Source organism: Ursus americanus, chromosome 9 (assembly GCF_024610735.1).
Source record: "Ursus americanus isolate L20-20 chromosome 9, mUrsAme1.1.p, whole genome shotgun sequence".
NCBI lineage: Eukaryota > Metazoa > Chordata > Mammalia > Carnivora > Ursidae > Ursus > Ursus americanus.
Genome location: NC_142135.1, coordinates 57,091,656 through 57,110,214, shown reverse-complemented (window position 1 = coordinate 57,110,214; position 18,559 = coordinate 57,091,656). Strand labels below are relative to the sequence as shown.

At 35.8% G+C, this 18,559-nt stretch overlaps 1 protein-coding gene across 24 annotated transcripts in view; it reads right to left on the bottom strand.

Annotated features, from left to right (window-relative positions):
* The window catches only part of STAU2 (staufen double-stranded RNA binding protein 2), a 312,861-nt gene that overhangs the window by 279,322 nt on the left and 14,980 nt on the right, over positions 1-18,559 (bottom strand). For 12 of the 24 annotated variants that reach the window (XM_045810145.2, XM_045810155.2, XM_087864799.1 and 9 more), the window contains one exon: positions 1,833-1,961. The exons of 11 other annotated variants lie outside the window; for them this stretch is intronic. In XM_045810145.2, the coding sequence (XP_045666101.2) occupies positions 1,833-1,872 (40 nt within the window). In that variant the 5' untranslated portion in view covers positions 1,873-1,961. Of the gene's footprint in view, positions 1-1,832; positions 1,962-8,180; positions 8,335-18,559 lie in introns of all 24 variants that reach the window. One more of the 24 variants, XM_087864805.1, reaches the window with a different exon arrangement.

Sequence of the window (18,559 nt, the reverse complement as noted above, 5' to 3'; positions counted from 1 at the left end):
AAAATAGTCTTAGTTGTAATGTATTTATAAAATGATTAAAACTTTACTTTAAATGGCTGTGCCTCTATTTAAACAGGATTCTTATTAGTATTAAGTACCTGACAGAGCTCAGTGGTAGAGCAATAATTAAAAATTAAACCAAAATTTTTGGGATGCCTGGGTGGCTCAGAGAGTTGAGTGACCAACTCTTGATTTTGGTTCAGATCATGATCTCTGGATCATGGGATCAAGCCCCGTGTGGGGCTCTGCGCTCAGTGGGGAGTCTATTTGAGATTCTCTCTCTCCCTCTCCCTCTGCCCTCCCCCAATCATGCAGGCACACGATCTCACTACTCTAAAATAAATAAACAATAAACCTTTTTTAAAAAATTAAACCAAAATTTTAATAAAGCGTCTATGAAACTATAAAACAAACTGATCTATAAAAATTGAGATCTACAAGTTTAATTTATATATAACTTCTTAGAAAAGTCAATAGTGCAAAAAGTGAGAAATACACACTGTTGTATAGGTATACATTTTCAAGAGACCTAAGAATGTTTTCACTGAAGAGATTTTGAAATTGGCTTCAAGTCAGTTTGGTGCCTGGAATAGAAGCCTACTTAGAAGTAAATAAAATTAATGATAATGGATTTCACAATCTAAGACTTTGTCATTTTGAGAGAGCAACTGCTATATGATGGTTCGGAGCCTGTTTTGGGTATCTTTGCCACTTACTGATACCTATATGAGTTTGAGAAAGTATTTAAAGGTCACTTTCCTAGACAGTAAAACAAGAATAAGAGTTGTTTTTATATTACTGGATAACTGTATGAGTTGATCCAAGAACTGTTAACAATGACAAGAATCCATTATTATTGTGATTATAAATAATATGTTAAAACATACTATCATCAGATTATGAAAACAGTGATATAGTTTTATAAACTTTTTTTTTGTAGCCCTCCAAGCTAAAATATTCTGAGTTAAAATGTTCTGTTAGGATAAGCTGATTTTATTCACACAAACAGACTTCTTTACTATTCTGTACAAAGCATGTATTTGTTATTTTTCCCACTGACTTACGACATCATAAGTTTGTTTCCACTGAAAAATTCCCATCTGTGATATAAAAGACATTTAAGAGTTCTGTTACTTGTGTAAGGGAATATTCTATCTTTGTTGATATGAAATTTGTTTATGTGAAACTCCCCATCACTTTGACAAGGTAACACTAGTAAATAGCTACTTGTAACAACAGTATCAGCACATTCAACAAAAAACAGATACACTCTAGTCTTTTTGAGAAATACCCTACTTTTGTATTTTTATAAAATGTTCTGACTCTCTGGGACTTAAATCTTCAAACTATACCAAAATAATGGAGCTGAGAGTTTTTAATCAACAGGCAAAATCCCTGTCCCAAGAGAGCTCAGAGAATGGTATAAGAAACAGACACATACAATAAACAAATACAGTACTACAATACGAGTGCTATAATAAGGCTGTTATCGGGAGTTCTTAGGTGAAGGAGGTACTGAAAGGCAGGTTTCAAGAGGAGGTGATTAGATGAGTTACGTAAAGCAGGAATTCACCAGGCTCGTAAGGGTAGAAGAGAGAAAGACAATCCAAGCTTGTTCACAGCACACATGCAGGAGAAAGCACATAAAACACATCACATTCCAGCAAATTCAAGTAGATAATTAGCAGAATGCATAGAAGGAAATAGCAGAAAAAACTGACCAGAATCCACCAAAACACCAAAAGTTTCCTAAGCCAGAACTTAACAGTAGCAACATTTTTAAAGTAGTTAAATTGCAGCCAGAGTTGTTGCTAATACATAGTCTACCTCACCTGCCAAGGCAAGTCCCTCCACAGAAGAATCCGTTTCCATCCCTGGTCCCAGAAATGACTTGGACACAGTTTCTACGTCTCTTTGCTGGATTCCCTTCCCCTATGCCCTGCTATTGGAAGTGACTCATCCTAATTCCCAAGTAAATAAAAAGAAAAAATAAAACAAAAAGTCAAAAAAGCAAAGGAATTTGCCTTCCATAGGCTCTTGCCTTCTAGGAGAAATAGGATTATCTCTCCATATCTGTAACTAAGACAAACCATATAACTTCAAATTAGACTATAACCTAAGGTTGTCCAAGCAAAATCACTACCCAAGGATCAAACTGTTCTGTTCTAATTGCCTATCAATTAGGGAAAAATTTAAGTTCCTACCTCATATGAACACAAAAATAAATTCCGTAAGTATTAAAATGTAAAATATAAAAATATGAGAAAAGCACATGAAAATTTGGCTAAATATCTGTCATAATCCTGTAAGACAAATGACTTTTCTAGGTAAGAAGGGAAACCTAAAAATCATAATGGGATAAGCTGACAGATTTAGTAACATAAAAATATAAAATTCCCATACCAGCAAAACATACCACAAATGATGCTTACAAAAATCGACAAACTGGAGAAATAATTGCAACATGTAAAGAAAAATTAACATCCATAAAACACAAAGATGATAAAATAATTTTTTTAAATCCAATAGAAAAAAGGGCAAACGTATTCATATAATTTGAATAAACACATCTGCTCAAAAAACTAATGTCTAAAGAAATAAAAATTTGAATTCCAGTTAAATGTAATTTACCACACTAAACTGATAAAGATGATAAAATGAACATGTAAGTATTGGCAAGGATGTAAGAAAATGGGTGCAAACTCTACCGATGCAAACAGAACTTAGCACAAACTTTCTGGTGAGCAAACTGGCAATACTGATTAAAGCTTCAATTGCAGGGCACTTGGGTGTTGCAGTCAGTTAAGCCTCTGACACTTGGTTTCAGATCTCAAGGTTGAGAGATCGAGTCCCGTGATGGGTTCTGCGCTCAGCGCAGAATCAGCCTGAGTTTCTCTCCCTCTCCCTCTGCCCCTCACCCCACACACACGCAGTTTCTCTCTAAAATAAATAAGTAAATCTAAAAAAAAGTTTCAATTGCATCTATCTTTAGAACAGCAATTCTACATCCAGGTATTCATACTACAGGACGACTTGCATAAAAGATACACAGTGACAATCTGCATAGCAAGAAGGTAATTCAAGAACTGTAAACAAGCTAAATATTTATCCATCAATAATTAGTTAAATAAACTACAATGGGATGTGCAACCTTGAAAAGATGAGGTATAGAGCTTATGCACTAACACGGAAAACATTACAAAGTGTTAAATGAAAAACAGGACAGCTTACTGTCTGATCTTATTTTAATTCTTTTTTAAATCAAACAGGTGCCCATGCATTAAAGAAGAAATGCAACTGGCAGGGAACAGAGAGAATCCTCACTTTCTTTTTTTTTTCCCTTTGATTTTATTTATTTACTTGACAGAGAGAGAGCACAGACAGGGGAAGCGGAAGGCAGAAGGAGAAGCAGGCTCCCCGCTGAGCAAGGAGCCTGATGTGGGACTCAATCCCAGGACCCTGGGATCATGACCTGAACCAAAGGCAGATACTTAACCGACTGAGCCACCCAGGCATCTGGAGAATCCTCACTTTCTACTTTGTAGTACCACACTGTTTTACCTTTTTACCATGAATATGTATACATATAACCTTTATATTTAACGAATTATTTTACAAAGCCATACCAGAAGTAAGGAATAGCTTACAGTGTAAAAGTTTTAGACTCTGCTATTGTCCTTTCTAGTCTTTACGGGGCCACCAAAGTTCTGAAAAACAAGAAGATGCTCAAGGACCTGACTCAAAGCAGGCAATAAGTGCCATGTCTACAACCCCTGACTTCTGCAAATGAAGCCACCTTGGGATTTAAACACCGCTAAAATACAGTGTAGCCTTACCACTATTTGATATGGTCAGTCTTCTTAACTTTAGCCATTCTAACAGCTATGTAATGGTATCTCACTGTAATTTTCATTTGCATTTCCCTATTGACTACATATGTTGATCATCTTTTCATTTTTTACACACTATCTGTATTTATCTTGTAATGAAGCATCCATCTGAATATTTTATTCATTTTTAATTGGGTCATTTTTCTTATTGTTTTATTCTAAATATAAGTTATTAGGTATATGTTTCACAAAGATTTTCTCCCAGAATGTGGCATCTCTTTTCATTCTCTTACCAGTGTCTTTTGAAGAGCAGACTTTAATTTTAATAGCATCTAGTTTGATAATTTGTCCATTTACATATTGTGCTCTTGGTGTTGTATCTAAGAAATCATTACCTAGTTAAGTTCTCAAAGATGTTCCCCCATGTTTTCTTCCAGAAGCTTGATAGTTTTAGGTTGCACATTTAGGTCTCTGGGCCATTTTGAATTAATTTTTGTACGTGGTGCAAAATATGAATTCAATTCCATTTTCTGTAGATCAATGTCTAGTGCTCAAGCACTATTTGTGAAAAATGCTATTATTTTTTCCACTGTATTGCTTTTTATGGCTTTGTCAAAATCAGTTATCGATATGTAAGTGGGTTTATTTCTGGACTATCTTTTATGTTTCATTGATCTATTTGTCTATTTTTAAGCCAATGCTGCTTTTACTGCAGCTTTATAATATTTCTTGAAATTAGGTAGTGTTGGCCCCCCAACACTGTTCTTTTTCACACTTGTTTTTGGCTATTCTAAGTTCTTGCATTTATATATGATTTTATTTTAGGCAAAAATGCCTGCAAGGATTAGGGAAGAATTCCCTTGAGTCTACAGATTAATTTGGTAAAAATCAACATTTTAACAAAGTTGAGCTTTCCAACTCCTGTACAGGTTATACAGTTAACTGTCAATATTGAAATAATATATATAACATCTCAATGATAATTATGTTTTCTAATGTCACCATGAACAGTGAAATATCAAATATTAAACCACAGCTGCTAGGGGAAAGACAGGTTCCAACAAACCTCTAGTCATAGTATTTTTCTCCATCAATATATAACCTTGTTTTTTGTGTGTTTCTGGTTATAGATCCCCCACTTAGTACATATCATTGATTCATTAACACTGAACTCAGAGTTTATCTAAATACATGTATTTTCTCCAAAAGGCACATCACAACTTTCTTGTGCTTTAGGAATACTACACAACACTTCAGCACCATGCTCAGGAGACATTTTAAACAGCTAAATCACCAACAAAAAACATAAAAATGCTAAAAATGTGGCACTAAACACAGCAAGGAAAGGACACTTGCGTAAGGCATGAGAGCTAAAACAAGAAAACAATGTTCATCCTCAGTTCGAACTGTGCACATCAGGCAACTCAAATTTTGTGCCACTCTGCAAAGCACTGCAAGTACTGATTCAGGGATTACAAATAAATTTTAGCACATAGTTCAATTCAAAATACAGAATTTGTATCAATTATATCTCTCAACGTATTTACTACATATCCTTCACTTTCAACAGTATTCTATAGTTTTCAATTTTCTTTAACATTTTGTTAGATTTACTGTATTTCATGTTTTTTTAATTTTTTAAATGGCAATTTCTATTTCAATTTGATAGCTCCTTGCTACTTTACAGAAACCCACCTGATTTTTGTATATTAATCTCGTATACTTCAACTTTACTGAACTCATTCAATTAGTGCTAGTAAGAGTCTGTGAGATTTTTGACATAGATAATCGGGCCATCTATGAATAAGGTTAATTTTATTCCTTCCTTTCCCATATGAATACCATTTTTTTTTCTTCCCTGATTGCATTAGCAAGAACCCCCAGGACAATGTTGAATAAGACTGGTGAAAGTAAACATCTCTACCTTGCTTCTGATTGTATAAAAAAAGTATTCAATCATTCACCAGTAAGTACAATGTCAGTAAATTAGGTTTGTCATGAATGTCCATTATCAGATTGAGGAATCTCACTTCTATTCCTAGTTTGCTAAAGGGTTTCTTTTTTTTTTTTTTTTAATCAGGAATATTTATTGGACCACTCAGATGATTTTTTTTGCATCTACTGAGATGATCATGATTTTTACTTTTCAGTTTCTAAATATGATGAATCATATTGATTTTTCTTAAAGATTTTATTTATTTGTCAGAGGGAGAGAGAGCACAAGCAGGGGGAGCGGCAGGCAGAGGGAAAAGCAGGCTCCCCGCTGAGCAGGGAGCCGAATGTGGGACTCGATCCCAGGACCCTGGGATCTGGACCTGAGCTCAGGACAGATGCTTAACCCACTGAGCCACCCAGGCATCCTGATTTTTTTTTTTTATGTTAAACCAACCTTGCATTCCTGGGAGAAACACCAAGTGGTCATGACATATTAACCTTTTAATACACTGCTGAATTTGATTTGCTGAAATCTGGTTTAGATTTTTTTTTTTAAGATTTTATTTATTTATTTGACAGAGAGAGAGAGACAGCCAGTGAGAGAGGGAACACAAGCAGGGGGAGTGGGAGAGGAAGAAGCAGACTTCCAGCAGAGGAGCGTGATGCGGGGCTCGATCCCAGAACGCCAGGATCACACCCTGAGCCGAAGGCAGACGCTTAACGACTGAGCCACCCAGGTGCCCCTGGTTTAGATTTTTTGCATCTGAGTTCACAAATAGTAGTATTCTGAAGTTTACTTACGGTCTTTGCCCACTTCTGGTTTCCCAGTAATGCTAGCATTATAGGCTTTAGAAAATAATTCCATCCACTTCAAATATTTTTAAAAAGTTGATGTAGAATTGATATTATTTCTTCCTATACTTCCTTCCTATTTCTTCCTTCACTGGTTTTATATAATTGACCAGTGAAACTATCTAGCCCTGGGGTTTTCTTTGTAAGCAGATTTTTAATGACAATTTCAATTTATTTAATACACAGAGGGCTATTCAGATTATTATGCTCTTCTGTTTCCTTTGGAATTAATTTGCTCTTCTTTTTCTACTCTTTTAAGGGAAACTAAAGTCATTTACTTAAGATCTTTCTTCTTTTCTAATACAGACATTTAAAGCTATATATTTCCCTTTAAGTACTGTTTTAGCGGCATCTTGAATATGTTGTTTCTGTTCTCATTCAGTTTAAAATATTTTCCAATTTCCCACTTGATTTCTTCTTCTAATGATGGATTACTTATAAGCATGCTACTTAATTTCCAAATATTTGGGAATTTTTCCAAGGATCTTTCTATTAATGATTTCTAATTTAATTCCACTGTGGTCTGAGAAGATTCTTTATGAATTGAATCCTTCTGAATTTATTGAGACTTCTTTTATGGTTCTATCTTAGTAAACATAGTCTATCTTGGTAAATGTTCTGTGTAAACTTCTGAACAAATGTGTCTTCCGCCCTTCTTGAGTGGAGTGTGCTGTAAATCTAGTTAGGTCAAGTTGGTTGACAGTAGTATCCAACTCAACTGTACCTCTGGTAATTTTCTGTCCACTTATATCAATTACTGAGAGGGATCACTGAAATCTCTAATTGTGAATTTCTCCTTGCATTTCTATAAATTTTTTTTTTTTGCATGTTTTGAAGTTCGGCTATTAGGTGTGAAAACATTAAACCTGTTATGTCCTCTTAATTCACTGCCCCCATTATTTTTATGAAATGACCTTCTTTATCCCAGATAACACTGAAATCTCCCTTGTCTAAAACTAATAAACTCATTCCAAGTTTCTTTCAAATAGGTCACCATGTTCTACCATTTTCCACATTTTACTTTTAACCTATTTGTGTATATAGTTAAAAGTGCTTCTTGTAGGCAAGTATACAGCTGGATCTCGCTTTTGCTTCAATCTTGGCCTTTAAATTGGGGTGCTGAGAATATTATATTTGTTTATATTTATATTTAATGCAGTTACTCCTTAGAACATTTCATCTTACTCATTAGAACATATCATCTTGCCATTTATGTTTGTCCCAGCTGATCTTTCCCTTTTCATGTTGTCATGACTTCTGTTGGAATTGTTCTGTATGATTAAATTCTATCTACTTTTCTTTGCTTATTACTTATAACTCTTTAGTTTCCTATTTTAGTGAGTTTACAATATCTTTAATTTACCACAGTCTACCTTACATTACACCACCTAATGTAGAGCTTAAGAGTCTTATAATATACTTCCATTTCTCCCTTGGTCTTTAAGCTACTGTTATCACACATTTTATTTTTATGTATCATACATACAGTATCTTGTTAATATTTTGACTTTAAACAATTACATTTTAAAGAGATTAAATAAGAAACAAATTCTATATATTTACCCAAGTAGTTACCATTTCTTGCATTCTTTTTTTTTTTTTTTTTTTTTTAATTCAATTGGCATCATTTTCCGGCTGTCTGAAGGAGAGACTTAAAAACTTTCCCGACGTGTGTGGCGGGGGGTGACAGCATTGAATTTCTTCAGCTTTTCTGTGTCTGAAAATGAATTTTTTCATGTTGGTTTCTGAAACGTATTTTTGCCAGATATAGAATCTAGGGAGATTATTTTTCATCTTTCAGTACTTTAAAGATGCTATTCTACTGTTTTCTTGCTTATATTATTTCTGAAAAGAAATCTAATGTCATCTTTATCTTTGTTCCTATGCATACAACTTGATCATGTCTTTTTTTTTCCTCTGACTGCTTTTAAGATTTTCTCTTTATCACTTGTATTTGGTAATTTGATTATGATGAGCCTTGGTGTAGTTTCCTTTATATTTCTTATACTTGGTAGCTCATTGAACTTTCTTATAGTTTCATCTTAATAAAACTTATTTGGAAAGTTCTGGTCTATGGTTTCATCTTAATGAAACATATTTGGAAAGGTTTTGGCCACTACTAATGGAAATATATTTTTATGTAACCTGCCTCTTTTAGGAACTCTAATTACTTATATATCTGATTTTTGAAGGTATCCTACAGCTAATTGATGTTTTCTCCCTCTCTCTTCTCTGTATGTTTCTACTGGATGGTTTCTATTGCTATGCCTTCAAGTTCAATAATCTCTTTTCCTGAAATATCTAATCTACCATTTACCTCATCCAGTGTATTCTTCATCTCAGATGTATAGTTTTCATCTTTAACAGTTCTATATGGATCTTTTTGCATCTTACATGTTTCTGACTTTCTGAACATACGGAATATAATTACAACAAACACTTTTAACATCCTCTGCTAATTCTATCATCTGTGTCAATTCTGTGTCCCTGTGATTATTTTCATTATGGGTCATGGTTTTAGGATCCTGTGCATATATGAGAGTCTTTAACTGAATGACATACACTACGAATTTTAACTTATGTATGCTGGTATTTCCCACTCCTACAAATCTTTCTGAACTTTGTTCTGGGATGCAGTTAAGTGACTTGAAAATACTTTGTTCTCTTGCTTTTCTAATTTGTGACTCAGTTCCAGAGCAACAACATCACCTCAACCAGAAGGATGTGCCAAACTCCACATCTCAGTTCTTACTGCCTGTGCCACATCCTGGTGAAGTCTCTCAGCGCAGTAGGCCGGGACAATTGTAGGGCTCACCTCACTTGTTTCTCCCCACTCAAGGATCACTGGCCATCACTGCCTCATATGCAGTGTCTTCGGAACCACGGTTTGCTGTACTTTGTTTTGTGGGGCAGAGGACTGTTCCATGATGAGTATAAATATAGTCCCTGTTACTACACATGAGCCAGATGCAGACCATCCTTGTACTTTTGTTTTTTTTAGATTTTATTCATTTATTTGACAGAGAGAGACCATGAGAGAGGAAACACAAGCAAGGGGAATGTGAGAGGGAGAAGCAGGCTTCCCGCTGAGCAGGGAGCCCGATGCAGGGCTCGATCCAAGGACCCTGGGATCATGACCTGAGCTGAAGGCAGACGCTTAATGGCTGAGCCACCCAGGCGCCCCCATCCTTATACTTTTTAAAAAGTCTATTTTTACCTTTATATTCCAAGTAAGTTTCTTGACACCATATATTTGAGTATTACTTTTCTAGCCAATCTGAGTATCTTTACTTTTTAACTAGATTGTTTAGATCATTTATATTTAATTATCAAAAAGGTGAAATTTAAATCTACTATTTTGCTATTTTTGTCCCATCTCTTCTTTATTTTTTTTCATCTTTGCCTACCTTCTTGTGGGCTGATTAGTTTTTAATATTCAATTTCATCTCCCCCATGGGCTTATAAGTAATTTTTCTTAATTTTTAAATAGCAATGGCTCTACATTATAAAAGCCTACACTCAAATAAATATTATACCACTTTGGACACAGTACAGGCACCTAACAATACTATACTTTCCTTTCTCCTGTACCATTCCTTATGCTACTGACATCAGTCAATCTATTTCCATGTATGCTATAAGCCACCAATTCATTGTTATTATCTTTGTTTTAAATAATCAACTATCTTTTGAAAAGTTTAAAAATTAAGAAAATATATTTTATGTTTACCCCATATTAAGCCATTTCTTGCACTCTTTATTCCTTTTCACAGATCCAAATTCCTACCTGTTAGTACTTTCCTTCTGCCGAAATAACTCCAAGATTTCTTGCAGTGCAAGTCTGCTGAAAATAAATTCTCTGACTTTGCTTCTCAAAAGTTGTTTCCAGGGGCACCTGGGTGGCTCAGTTGGTTAAGCATCTGCCTTCAGCTAAGGTCATGATCTCGGGGTCCTGGGATCAAGACCCATGTCAGGCTCCCTGCTCAGCCCTCTGCCCCTCCCCCTGCCCTCTGCCCCTCCCCCTCCCTCTCTCTCAAATGAATGGATAAAATCTTTAAAAAAAAAAAAAGTTGTTTCCAGGAACACCTGGGTGGCTCAGTCAAACATCCACCCTCGGCTCAGGTCATGATCCCAGGGTCCTGGAATCAAGTCCCACATCAGGCTCCTTCCTCAGCAGGGAGTCTGCTTCTCTCTCTGCCTGCCACTCCTCCTGCTTGTGTGCATGCTCTCTCTTCTCTCTCTCACACAGATAAATAAATAAAATCTTTTTTTAAAAAAAGGTTGTTTCCATTGCAAATCACATACCTGGGTAAGGGACTGATATCCAGAATATATAAAGAACTCTTACATCTCAACAAGAGCAACAAAAAAATAAATCCCAATTAAAAAATGGGCAAGGAACTTGAATAGATATTTCTTCAAAGATGATACACAAATGGCCAAAAAGCATATGAAAAGATACTAAACATCTCTAATCATCAGAAAAATGCAAATCAAAACCACAATGAAATACCATTTCACACCCGTTAGAATGACCACTAACAAGAAAAGAGAAGAGAAGCAAAAAGAAAAAAGAAGGAAGGATGGAACGAAGGAGAAAAAAAGAAAAAAAGAAGTATTGGTGAGGATGTGGTTCCATATAAATTTTAGAATTATTTGGTCTAGCTTTGTCAAAAATGCCGTTTGAATTTTGATAGAGATTGTACTGAATCTGCAGATTGCTTTGGGTGGTATGGACATTTTAATATCAATTCTTCCATGAGCATGGTATTTATTTACATTTGTGTCCTTTTCAATTTCTTTCATGATGTCTTAGTTTTCAGTGTATAGGTCTTAAACCTCCTTGGTTAAATTTATTCCTAGGTACTTTATTCTTTTTTAGACAATTATAAGTGGGACTGCTTTCTTAATTATTCTTTCTGATAACTCATTACAGAAACTCCACAGATTTCTATGTTGATTTTTGTATTGCATCAATTTACTGAATTCATTTATTAGTTTTAACAGGTTTTGGTGAAGTCTTTTAGGTTTTCTATATATAGCATCCATGTCGTCTTTAAGTAGTGACAGTTTTACTTCTTCCTTTTCAAACTGGAGGCTCTTTATCTCTTTTTCCTACCAATTGTTGTGGCTAGGATTTCCAACACTATGTCGAATAAAAGTGGTGAGAGTTGGCATCCTTGTCTTGTTCCTGATTTTAGAGAGAAGGCTTTCAGCTGCTTACCACCGAGTATGATGTTAACTATGGGTTTACTATATATGGCCTTTGTTATGTTGAAGTATGTTCCCTCTGTACCCACTTCATTGAAAGTTTTTATCAAAAATATATGTTGAAATTTGCCAAATGCTTTTTCCGCATCTATAAAGATGATCATAAAATTCTTTCCTTCATTTTGTTAAAGTGGTGTATCCTGTTGGTTGATTTGTGGATGTTGAACCATCCTTGCATCCCTCAAATAAATCCCACTTGATCATGGCTTATTATCCTTTTAACATATTATTGAATTCAGTTTGCTAATATTCTGTTAAGAATTTCTGCATTGGGGGCACCTGGGTGGCTCAGTGGTTAAGTATCAGCCTTTGGCTCAGGTCGTGATCCCAGGGTCCTCAGATGAAGCCCCACATTGGGTTTCCTGCTTGGCAGGAAGCCTGCTTCTCCTTCTCCCACTCCCCCTACTTGTGTTCCCTCTCTATCTCTCTCTGTCAAATAAAATAAAAATGAAGGAGAAGGAGAAGGAGAAGGAGAAGAAGAATTATTATTATTATTATTATTATTATTATTATTATTATTATTGCATCAATATTCATTAATGATACTGGCCTGTAATTTTTTTAAAATTTTTATGTGGTGTCCTTGTCTGGTTTGCTATCAGGGTAATGCAGGCCTCATAAAATGAGTTTGGAAGTATTCCCTCCTCGATTTTTTGGAAGAGTTTGAGAAAGATAGGTATTAAATCTTTTTGACTGTATGGTAGAAATCACCACTGAAACCATCTGGTCTTGGACTTTTGCTTGTTGGGAGATTTTTGATTACTGATCAATCTCTTTAGTAGTAGTGGGTTCATTCAGATTTTCTATTTCTTCATGATTCAGTCCTAGGAGATTGTATGTTCCTAGGAACTTATCCATTTCCTCTAGGTTATACAATTTGTTAGCATACATTTCTCGGTGGTCTCTTATGATCCTTTGTTCTGTGGTGTCAGCTATAATTTCTCCTCTTTCAATTTCTGATTTTGATTATTAGAACCTTCTTTTTTTCTTGGCTAGTCTAACTAAAAGTTTGTCAACTATCTTTTCAAAGAACCATTTCTTAGCTTTATTAATTTTTTCTATTGTTTCTCAGTCTCTATTCAATTATTCCTGCTCTGATCTCTGCTATTTCTTTTCTTCTACTAACTCTGAGCTTCATTTGTTCTTTTTATCTAGCTCCTTCAGGTATAAAGTTAGATTGCTGGAGATTTTTGTTTCTTGAGGTAGTCCTGTATTACTATAATATTCTTAGAATTGCTCTTGCTGTATCCCAAAGATTTTGGTACGTCAGAGTTCTATTTTCATTTGTCTCTCACTATTTATTTGCTATCTTCAATGACAAAAATGTTGAGTAGCATGTCATTCAAACTCCCCATTTTAGTGGTTTTTCAAGTTTTGTTCTTGTACTTGAGTTCTAATTTCATACTACTTTGATCAGAAAAAATGCTCAATAGAATTTCAATCTTTTTTTAATTTACTGAGGCTTAACTGGTGGCCTAACATGTGATCTAGCCTAGAGAATATACCATGTGCATTTGAGAATACTGTGTATTGTTGCTTTTGAATGGAATGTTCTGAATACATTAAGTCCATCTGGTGTCATTTAAGGCTGATGTTTCCTTATTAATTTTGTCTGGATGATCTATTCATTGATATAAGTGGGGTGTTAAAGTCCCCTACTATTATTGTATTGCTATCAATTCCTCCCCTTTAGGTCTGTTAATATTTGTTTTATATGTCTTGATGTTCCTATGTTGGATGCAGACATATTTATTAATGTCATGTCTACTTGTTGGATTGACTCCTTTATCATTATGTAATACCCTTGTCTATTATTATAATTATTATTTTAAAGTCTATTTTGTTTGCTGTGAGTATGGCTATAGTAGCTTTCTTTTCTTTTTTGTAATAAGCTCTACACCCAACAAGGGGCTTCAACTCATGACCCTGAGATCAAGAGTCACATGCTCCACCAACTGAGCAGCCAGGAACCCCTCCAGCTTTCTTTTCATTCCTGTTTGCATGGAATAGCTTTCTCCATCCCTTCATTTTTAGTCTGTGTATGTCCTTACTTCCGAAGTGAGATTCTTGTAGGCAGCATATAGATAGGTCTTGCTTTCTTTTTTTTTTTTCCCCCATTCCACCCCTGTGTCTTGATTGGAGAGTTTAGTCCATCTACAGTTACAGTGATTATTTATAAGTATGTACTTATTTCCATTTTGCTCATTGTTTTCTGGCTGTTGTCATAGTTCCTCTGTTCCCTTCTTCTTTCTCTTCCCTTGTGGTTTGATGGCTTTCTTTACTGTTATGTTCAGATTCTTTTCTCATTTTCTTTTGTGTATTTGTTGTAAATTTTTGCTTTGTGGTTACCATGAGATTCATATATAACTTACTATGTATAGAATGGGCTACTTTGAATTGCTAGCAATTAAATTTGAACATATTCCAAAATATATTTTTTAAAGATTTTATTTATTTATGTGACAGAGATAGAGACAGCCAGCAAGACAGGGAACACAAGCAGGGGGAGTGGGAGAGGAAGAAGCAGGCTCCCAGCGGAGGAGCCTGATGTGGGGCTTGATCCCAGGATTCTGGGATCATGCCCTGAGCCGAAGGCAGACACTTAACAACTGAGCCACCCAGGTGCCCTTAACTATCATAGTTTTAGTTAACTTTACTATTTTTGTCTTTTCTTGAGCTTCCTACTTGCTTTATAAGTGACTGATCCTCTACTTTTATTTATTTACTTTTCTTTTGGGTGGGGAGGGGCAGAGAGGAAGAGAGAGAATCTCAAGCTGGCTCCACACCCAGCTCAGAGCCTCATGGGGAGCTCAATCTCACAACCCTGAGATCAGAACCTGAGCCGAAATCAAGAGTTGGACACTTAAATGACTGGGCCACGCAGGCACCCCTGATCCACTACTTTTAATATATACTTACCTTTTCCAAAGAGATTTTTACTTTCATATATTGTTATTAATGCCATTTCTTTTGTTTAGATAAATCCCTTTAAGCATTTCTTATAAGACTGGTTTAATAGTGATGAACTCCTTTAGCTTTTGATTATCTGAAAAATTCTTAATCCCTCCTTCAATTCTGAATAGCCTTGCCAAATAAAGAATTTTTGAATTATTTTTCCATTCAGCACTTTGAATATGTCATGCCACCCGCTTCTGGCTTGCAAAGTTTCTGCTGAAAACTCTGCTGATAGCCTTATGAGGTTTCCTTTTTATGTAATAAGTTGTTTTTCTCTTGCTATGTTTAAGGTTCTCTCCTTAACTTTAACCATTTTAATTATAATGTATCTTGATGTGTATCTCTTTGGCTTCATCTTATTTGGAATTCGCCGAGTTTCCTGGACGTGTATGTTTATTTCCTTCCCCAGATTAGGAAAGTTTTCAGCCATTATTTCTTCAGAAAAGTGTTCTGCCCCTTTCTTTCTTTCTTTCTAGGACCCATATAAAGTGAATGTTACTGCACTTGATGTTGTCGCAAGGATCCCTTATCTTCATTTTTTTAAATTCTTTTTTCTTTTCACTACTGTCTCTACATGAGTTCTACTGCTTTGTCATCAGCTGATCATCAGCTCACTGATCCAATATTCAGTTCATCCAGGCTGCTGCTAAACCTGTCTAGTGTAGTTCTCAGTTATTTCACTCTTCGGCTCTATAACTTCTGTTTGAGCTTTCTTACACTGTCTCTTTATGAAGGATCTCACTGTGTTCATCTATTCTTCAAAGTTCAGTGAGAATCTTTATGGCCTATAACTCTGAATTCTTTATCAGGTTGATTTGCTTATCTCCATTTCATTAATGTCATTGTCTGATGTTTTATCTTGTTCTTTCATTTGGAATATATTCTCTGTCACCTCCTTTTGCCTGGCTCTTGTTTGTTTCTACAGATCAGGCAAATCAACTACCTCTCCTAGCCTTGGGTAGGAGATGTCACATGCACCTCAAAAGCAAAATCCCCTCTGACCACCAGAGCTAAATCCCCTATGTGGGCTGTATGCACTGTCTACTGTGGTGACACCATGTCTGCAGCATAGGGTGAGTGAGGCTGGCACCTGACTCAGCTGCAGCATGTGGCTGTGTGGAACTTTCACCTGGCTGCCAACATGTGATTGCACAGTGGGAGTGGGCAGGGTTCTCAGCTGGGTGCACCCACTGGCTTCGGCAATTTGACATACAATTACAAAATGGTTCCCACCAGCACCAACATTAGCAAGGTAGGATGAGGTCACAAATATGGCACCCACTAATGTCTCCACCTCCAGAGAGAGTCCCAACAGTTTCCTGCCTGACAGATGCCTTAAAATCACCAAGTGGGTCTTCTTCACAAAGGCACTTTTCAAATTGGTATTTTTGTGCTGGTCCTGGGGTGAGTATATGTGCGAACACTTTAAGAGTGAGTTCTCCATTCCCTAGTTCTATGGTTTCTCTGGATATAATCCCAGGTGGTTGTCAAAGCCTGGTGTTTCAGTGGCTTATCTCTCTAATACAGTACCTAAGGATTGGGATGCCTGTTGTGAAGCACCAACCTCCTGCTCCTCGGGAAAAGTTTTGTATTTCTGAGTTCCCTCCTGACTGTGTATCACACCTGGGATGGGTGTTTTCGCAAGATGATGTCTCTGCCTCTTCTCCCCATCTCAAGGCTATCTTTTTTGTCCTTTGCTGAAGAGGCTTTGTTCATCCAGTCTTGTGGTCTTTTTCAGAGGAAATCGTAACATATGTAGTTGTTTATTTGTTATGGGAGGAGCAAGCTCAGAATCTCCTACATCACCATCTTGAAGCCAACTCCTTAAATTTTTTTTTTTTGAGGTGAAATTGACATAACATTGAATTAAACATTTTTAAATGAACACATCAGCAGCATTTAGTACATTCACAATGTTGTGCAACTACCACCTCTATCTAGTTCCAAAACATTTTTATCACCCCAAAAAGAAACTCTGTACCCATTATGCAGCTGCTCCCTATTTCCCTTACCCCTAGGCCCTGGAAAACACCAATCTGAGTTCTGTTTATATAGGTGTACTCATTATGGATATTTCATATAAATGGAATCATACAATATGCAACCTTTGTGTCTGACTTATTTCACTTAGCAAAATGTTGCCAAGGTTCACCACACTGCAGCATGTATCAGTACTTCAGTTTTGTTTTGATTTTTTTTTTATAGATAGGTGAATAATAGTCAATAGTATGTGTATACCAAAATTTGTTTATCCATTCATCCATCTACAGGCATTTGGGCTGCTTCCATTATTTGACTACTGTAAATAGTATTACTATGAACAAGTGTGTACATATGTATGAGTACCTGTTGTCAGTTCTTTGGGGCATACACCTAGGAATGACTGGGTCATATGCTAATTCTATGTTTAATTTTTTAAAGAACTGCCAAACTGTTTTCCACAGAAGGTGAACCATTTTACATTCCCACCAGCAATGTACAAGCATTTGTTTCTACATCCTCACCAACACTTGTTACTGTTTTTGTTTTTTACTCTAGCCATTCTAGTGGGCATGAAGTGCTATGTCATTGTGGCTTGCATTTGCATTTCCCTTTCATTAACAAGGCTGAGTATTTCTTCATATGTATATAGGCCGGGGTGCCTGGGTGGCTCATTTGGTTGGGCATCTATCTGCCTTCGGCTCAGTTCATTATCCCAGCATCCTGGGATCGAGCCCCACATCAAGCACCCTGCTCAGCAGGGAGTGTGTTTCTCCCTCTCCCTCTACCGCTCTCCCTGTCCATTCTCTCTCTCAAATAAATAAATTTTTTAAAATCTAAAAACTAAAAAAATTTAAAAATTAAAAAAAAAAACCCACATGCACATTGGTCATTTGTATACCTTCTTTAGAGAATTGTCGATTCAAGTCCTTTCCCCATTTTTCATTGGGTTGTTTGTAGTTTTGTTGTTGAGTTGTCAGGATTTTAATTCTTATATTTAGGTCATTGATCCATTTAGAGTTGATATTTTAATGCAGTGTGAAGTAGGGATCCAAGTTTATTCTTCTGCATGTGGATATCTAGTTCTCCCAAAACTATCTGTTAAAGAATTGTTCCTTCTTGAATTGAGTGGTCGTGGCATTCTCGTCAAAGATCATTTGTAGATATGATCATTGTAGATATATATATATATATATATGTTATATACAGTATAAGTTTTATTTATTTGTTTCTCTCCTCTCAATTCTATTCCATTGGTTTATGTCTATCCTCACGTCAGTACCACACTGTTTTGACTACTGTAGCTTTATAGTGCTTTGAAATGGGGAAGTATGAGACCTCCAACTCTATTCATTTTCAAGAACAGAGTTTTGGCTATTTGGGCCCACTGCAATTTCGTATGAATTTAAGAATCTGCTTTTCCAGTTCTTCAAAGAGCTCACTAAAATTCTGATAAAGATTGCATTTAATCTATACCTTGTTTTGCATAGTATTGACACCTCAACAATATTAAGTCTTCCAATCTATAAACACAGAATGTCTTTCCATTTATTTAGGTCTTTAATTTCTCTCAACAATGTTTTATAGTTTTCAGCACACCAATCTTTCAACTCCTTATGCTTTTGGACAATATTAAATGGAACAGTTTTCTTAGTTTCCTTTTTGGATTATTTACCACTGGTATACAAAACGCAATTTATTGTGTGTTGACCTTGCACCTACAATTTTTCTGAATT